Source organism: Physella acuta, unplaced genomic scaffold, assembly GCF_028476545.2.
Source record: "Physella acuta isolate Inbredline_101_S28 unplaced genomic scaffold, ASM2847654v3 ptg001507l, whole genome shotgun sequence".
In the NCBI taxonomy this organism is placed as follows: domain Eukaryota; kingdom Metazoa; phylum Mollusca; class Gastropoda; family Physidae; genus Physella; species Physella acuta.
The window spans coordinates 131,355-138,413 of NW_026733022.1; the positions used below are offsets into that span (position 1 = coordinate 131,355).

The 7,059-nt window shown below is 31.1% G+C and overlaps 1 protein-coding gene across 1 annotated transcript; it reads right to left on the reverse strand.

Annotated features, from left to right (window-relative positions):
• Positions 1–2,339: 2,339 nt before the first annotated feature.
• Positions 2,340–6,770, reverse strand: LOC131928483 (zinc finger protein OZF). Its single transcript, XM_059284545.1, has 2 exons — positions 6,694–6,770; positions 2,340–4,731 (listed from the first exon to the last, which is right to left on the reverse strand). Exon 2 carries the CDS (start codon positions 4,706–4,708, stop codon positions 3,041–3,043), a length of 1,668 nt encoding a protein of 555 aa, XP_059140528.1. The 5' UTR covers positions 4,709–4,731; positions 6,694–6,770; the 3' UTR covers positions 2,340–3,040.
• Positions 6,771–7,059: the final 289 nt, after the last annotated feature.

A 7,059-nucleotide genomic window follows, 5' to 3' on the forward strand; every position in this document is an offset into this window, starting at 1 on the left:
CCGGCACATCCCCACAGTGGAGCTTATACTAACGGATTAAATTATAGCGGGGTGGAGTGGAAGTAACATAGCCAGCTGTCTGCACTTGTCTATAATGTAAACACGTAAATAAATATGGCGTCTGTTAAACGGTTATTAGCACAAACTAATCACATAGAATATATTCTATTTAAATTGTCTCTTTATGTTTGCTTGTAACATAACCAAAAAAGCGCGCGTTTTGTTGTAATTAAATCAATTATTGAAACATTCTAGTTTGTTAAGTTTATTGTGTGTGAGTAAATACAAATCTGATAAAATTTGCATTATGTTGTCCATGAGTTGAATATAATGTTTGGGGGTAGTTTGACTTTACCCCTGTGGTATCTTGAACCTTGCTAACTAAACGGTCCTTGAAACAGATTGAAGAGTTCACCAGTAACATCTGCATATGAAAGGATAGTGTGATCAGTATTATGCCACTGCCTGTATACTGTGGAAAGAATGAGGTCCTTTTTTTTTCGAATTTTTAATTATTCCTACAGCAGAAAAGATCCTACTTAAAATTGAATAAAATTTAGCCTTGTAGTTATCTCCCTTATCACTTGATGAAACTTGTATTATTGTGGTCAATTTGTTAAGGATTTCTTCCCGTCACAGAATATATTTAGCAAAATGCTTAAACAGCAAATTTTACATTTCTTTGAAGTAGAATTGGGATTTATTGAGAATACTAGATGTTTTTATTTTTAATCTTAAATTATATTTTGATATGGAATGTTCATTATATAATGCAAGTCTTTCTGTAAAAAAATGTTTTTATCCAGAATGACATCAAGCATTGAGTAATATGATACCAGATTAAGTGTAGATAAAAAAGCTTTAATCCTCAAAACAAAAATAAATAATGGGTAGTGTACAATATAAGATTATTGGTGCTATAACTATAATAACTAGCATAAAAATTCAACTTGTGATCCAATTACATAAAATTAAGCTATAAATGTGCTTAATATAGAGTAATACAGGCAGAATCATGATCTAAAGGTACAATATTATTAAAAAATGGAAAGGAAACTGTACTGAAAAAAAAAAATTCTGACAGTTGCCTTTTTATTTTTAATTTATACGTGACTACACACATTTTTAATTTGATGAAAAAAATTGGATACATTTGAACGCCAGCGACCGTTAGTATGGTTACTATTGATTACATTTATATTATGGGTTCATAAAATACAGAATATTAAAAAAGGGTAATAAATACAATTAACTGTAATCAGATTATTAATTTGATGCTATTATTAAATAATAAAATATAGGTATAGTGGTAAATTTATCAACATATTTTAAAAAACAGTACTTACAAAGGAGAGGATTCTTAACTATTTAAAAATGATAACATTAATTTGATGAAATCCAGTTTCTACAATGTAATTTTATAATCTATATGTACAATAAATGCCGTCTAATAATAGCATATAGGTTTGTAAGAGTAGATAAATGACATAAATGTGCCAAGCTCAAGTTATAAGGTTATGAATTAGAACAACAGCAAAAATTTTATCAAATGTACAAGCTTATTTATCTAGACACAACCAAGTTAACTTGTAAACAATTTACTTAATTTAAATGCAGTCCAAAACAAGGAGTTGATCACTGTAATAGAGTTGTTCAGTTTTTACTTATTTACAGTAAATAAGTAAAAAATTAACAACTGAACAACTCTATTCTTCATCAGTTTATATCTGAATCAATGTTTAAATAAGTAAATTGGACACCACAATAAAGAACAATTTATGATCATATTACTACATCTTAAGATGAGTTGGGTCAACGGGAAATGAAATGCCCAAGGTAAACAAGAACAACTTGTCTAAAAAGGATGGATCCACAATGGTTACAGAACCTATCTTGATAGAGAGCTGTTCGTGGCATACCACTTCCTGGGATGGTTGTGTGCAGGTTTTTAAACCTAACACAAATTTTATATAAGAAAATGATTTTCAGATCATTGAGTATCTGCATGTGAACCCTGGGTGCTAACAAAAACCTAAAAAAAAAAACCAACAATGAATACATGGTAAATAATCAACAAAGAGTACAATTTATATACAATACAAGGTTGAAATTTCTATTTCTTGATACAATTGACAGTGGTGAACATATTTAACAAAAATATTTTGTAACAGCAATTCAAAAACATCATTTAAAAGTATAGTTATATAGTGATTGCACTTATACCATGGGCTTATAAGATACAGAATATAAAATAATATTGAATAACTACAATTTACTATAATCAATTTATTACATAATAAATTAATTATAAGTATAAGCAATTTAGAAATTGAAAAAAAATGCAATGGCCTAGTTAGAGGTAAATCTATTATTACCATTATATTTTTTAAAACAAAAATTACAAAACGGTGATGCTGTTAAAAATAAATTTAAATGTTGACTTGAAATAAATTAGCTGAAAGGTGTTTCTAGTAATTTCACAATGAGCACTTTGATAGGTGGCTAAACTATACCCTCTGGATGAGCTGGGTACTAGGTAGATAAAAATAACAAGGCTGCCCAAATCAATTTCTGCTAAGACGACAAATCAATAATGGTTAAGGATTCTACATAACAGTAAAACCAGGATGACATTAAAACCCATGCAAAATATTGAATATACAGTACATTATCTACAAAAATAACAATTTATTAACAGGATTAAACTTTCTGTTTAATGATACATTTGGCAACCAATTTTTGTTTTATGTTTAAAAATCTAAATAATGTTAAGTAAAAATTTGTCAGACAAACGATACACAAAGAACATATTTTAATATATAATATTGAAAATCAGTAGGACATCTAAAAAAAAATTACATTACATAATGAAGGTTTTACTGTCCACATAAATTACTCTTCTAAACAAACATGTCACAGACACGTTATATACTTATTGTTTGCTTTGAGTGAATTTTTAAAAACTGTTTTTCTCTAGAATGAGTAATTTTATTGACAACCTTCAGTGGCTTCAGAGAAAACTTTTTATAATAAATCTTACTCAAATGTTGTAATCATACTGTTTTTCTTTGGTGTGAATATTTTTATGCCTAGATATGTCATATTTCCGAGAAAACAATTTATGACAAATATCACACTCATATTTTTTAACACCAGAATGAGTAGCTTCGTGCTTAGATAAACTTTTCTTAAGAGGAAACTTTTTATAGCAGATGACACATTCATAAGGTTTTTCTCCTGAATGAAGAATTCTATGGCTAGTTAAATAAGACTTCAAAGCAAATTTTTTATGGCAAATATCACACTCGTGTTTCTTTTCTCCAGAATGACTAATACGTTTATGTTTAGCTAAAGAATGCTTACGTGAAAAAATTGTATGACAAATGTTACATTCATGTTTTTCATCAGTATGATTAGTATGAATAATTTTATGTTCAGCTAATCTTTCCTTCAAAGAAAATTTTTTATGGCAAACATCACATTCATGTGGTTTTTCTCCAGAATGAAGAAATATATGGCTAGATAAATTTCTTCTTGAAGCAAACTTTTTATGACAAATATCACACTCATGTTTCTTAACTCCTGAATGAGTAATTTGATGCCTAGATAAACTAATCTTCAATGAAAATTTTTTATTGCAAATGTTACATTTATGTGGTTTTTCTCCCGTATGAATAATTTTATGTCTAGACAAAGTATGTTTCCAAGAAAATTTTTTATGGCAAATGTTACATTCATGTGGTTTTTCACCAGAGTGAATAATTTTATGTCTAGATAAAGTTTTTTTTAGAGAAAATTTCTGATGACAAATATCACACTCATGCTCTTCTCCTGAGTGAATAATTTTATGTTTTTTTAAAGTTAGCTTCCGAGAAAAAATTTTATGACAAATATCACATTCATGCTGTTTAACTCCAGAGTGAATTATTTTATGGGTTTTTAAAGTGCCCTTAGACGAAAGCATTTTATGGCAAATATCACACTCATGTTCCTTAATTCCAGAATGAATAGTTTTATGGTTTTTTAATATAGACTTTTGAGAAAAAATCTTTAGGCAAATGTCACACTCATATTTTTTAACTCCAGAACGAATCATTTTATATCTGCATAAATGTCTCTTAACATAAACTCTGTGACAAATATCACATTCACTTACCCTTGCCAAAGAGTGTGTCTTTTTATGATGAGATAAATAATACGGAGTAAATTTCTTATGACAAATATCACACTCAGTCACCTTATCTCCAGAATGAATAGTTTTATGCGTTTTTAAATAACTCTGTGAGAACTTTTTATGACAAATATCACACTCTTGTTTCTTACCTCCATTATGAATAGTTTTATGGGTTTTTAAATTACCTTTCTGAGAAAACTTTTTATGACAAATATTACACTCGTACTCATGAATTCCAGAACGAATAACAGGTTGAATGTCCTCAAATGTTGACACATCTGGTTTTATGTCCTCTGAAGTTGAAGTTGTTGCTACATCTGGTTTTATGTCCTCTAAAATCGAAGATGCTAATACTATGTCTCGTTTTATGTCCTCAAGAGTTGAAAATATTGAAATATCTGGCTTAATGTCAACAACGTTTGGAAATGAATTTGATACATTTGGCTTATTGTCTCCAAAATTTAAAACTTCTGAATCGATTGTCGCATCTGATTTAGATTCACAAGTTAAAGCAAAATTTTCTCCTTCTTCCATTCTTTTTATGTTTAGACAGATAGCTAAAAAGAAAAAAAAAATAAATACAAGTATTTGTTGGAAGTCATAGAGTGGAAAAATAGAATCCTAATTTATAAAAGCCCAATGTGCGCACATCTCTCTCTCTCTCTCTCTCTTTCTCTGTCCGCAAAAATTTTTCGCCGGACATCACGTCAGAATCGGCAGCGATATATCGAGAATTTTTTACGGACTTTTGTTGAAAATAATATGTTAGATGTTTTAAATGTATAACCACAATTTTATTTAAAGAAGAAAAATAAAAATTTAAGGCGTATTCGAATGTAGAGAAACAGTATTATTTATGCAACCGGAAAAGCATTAATATATGTGAAAAAGAACGCATAAAACTGTGACGTCACTATTGCTTATACATTAACTATTGACGTCATCTGCCTAAATAGCGAAGATGTTAGTGTACATTAAACCACGCAGGTGGTGCGGGTTCGAGACACACCAAGTCAACTTGGTTAATGTATTTATTTTTATTATGCTCGGGCTAAACTTAAAAAAAAATTCTTTTAGGAATCTAGATCTAGATCTAGATTGTCGGGTGTCCGATAGGGCACTTCCCGGCGCCGCAGGCGCTTCAAATTTGGCAGGATCTTGCCTTGGGGCGACAGAACACGGGGGCCGGTTGGCCGAAAAGTCTACGATGAGGGGGTCAAAACTGACCTCGACTGACCGGTACCTTATATGAGCTATAAATCGAAAAAAAATGTCCACGGAGTAAACCTCTTCATAACTCTTGAGGTCGTAGACCGACCCTCGGGCGAATTAATTAAGCATGCAAATTCTCAATGTTTTCGAAAGCCTAAGCGAAGCTGGGCAGCATGCCTAGTAATTAATAAAGGGAACAAATGTTTATTGACCTCGGCATATGAAGGGAATGTGTCTGTGGTCAGTACTTTGCCTAGCCGCCTTTACTTTCCCTAACATGTTTTAGGTACCCATCAGAGCTGGGTGGACTGACTTAGTGATGTTATACTGACTTAATTCTTGATTCAAACTCTAGACTTGTGTTGAAGACCTTAGTCTTTTTAAAAGTACCAAAATATTCCAAATGGCTGAGGTTTTTTCAGGTTCTCATGAAACCCGAAATTGTTTTCAACCTTATTTTGCTGATTGATAATTACTTTCATGTGACGAACATGGTAAAAATATTCTAAAGGCTTTAGATCTTAAATTGTAAAAAATAGAATTAAGTGACTACGTGGATCACTGAGTGTTCCAAGTATTATTTATGCAGGATGCATTCTAAATATTTTTTAGAATTTTTTAAACAAAATTTCCAAACTTCGTCACTCGCATGATTACTTGCTTAAGTTTTCTACCCCACAGGTGAAAATCCAACCACAATCAGTGGTGGTAACTGTGAGTTCAGAAGGCCTACGTCATAGAATGAACCCTTATTATATCTGAGATCGTATGTGTCTTTACTTATTTTGCTTCATGTCACCATTGAATTTCTAAGAAGACAAAAAGGATGATTATAGATACCGGTGTCCAATAATGGAATCTTCTTTAAAAAAGGGGTGTTGGGTTGTTAGTAGTATTGTAATTTGACTAATTTTATGGTTAGAAATTAGTGGTTTGGACTAGGGTTGGGGTTAGCATTGACATTAGCCAGCCAAGTGTGTTAACCAACAGTAACCTGACACCCCTTTTTTAAAGAAGATTCCATTATCAGACACCAGCATAAACTTTCTCCCGACAAAAAAACGTCAGCAGTCCTGATATCTTTTTTTTAGATTGTGTGCTACCTAGAGAGGAGATTCAACGAACCTTAGAGCGATCAGCGCAAATGTGGCAAGAATATCTGCTTCATAAGTGATAAATTATGCACTCTGAAGTAGGCAGAATTAGATCTAATTAAGAATCAAGAATTGGGACCTAGATTTTTAGATCTAGAGATCTAGATCTAGAAGCTAGTTTGGTTAAAAGTTAAGGAGTTAAAAAGACCAAACCTTCAAGCCTTGTTCAAGATGTTGCTTGTTTCTTTTCCAAATATAGAGAAACTAGTAATCTCAATGAACATCATCATAGTTTTAAACATTCTCTTGATTATTGGTTTAATTTAAGCTTGCAAGTAATACTTGTTAGATCTACATGATCATATGACAACTTACAACAAACTGACGAAACCCTTGGGGGGATTTCATCAACATAGGCCTAGATCTAGAATCTAGGTGTATTTTAAAGTATTTAATATTTATAGATTCGTGACCTCATTTCTGATGTGTTTGTATTTGTATCAAAACGTGCGTTACATCAGAAAAGAGAAACAGTTCTGTAAGCATATTTTAAAAAAATAAGAAACAATTTGCCGGGTG

Bases quoted from the DNA above. Each gene is read 5' to 3' on its own strand.
- LOC131928483 (XM_059284545.1), bottom strand. From the start codon at position 4,708: ATGGAAGAAGGAGAAAATTTTGCTTTAACTTGTGAATCTAAATCAGAT.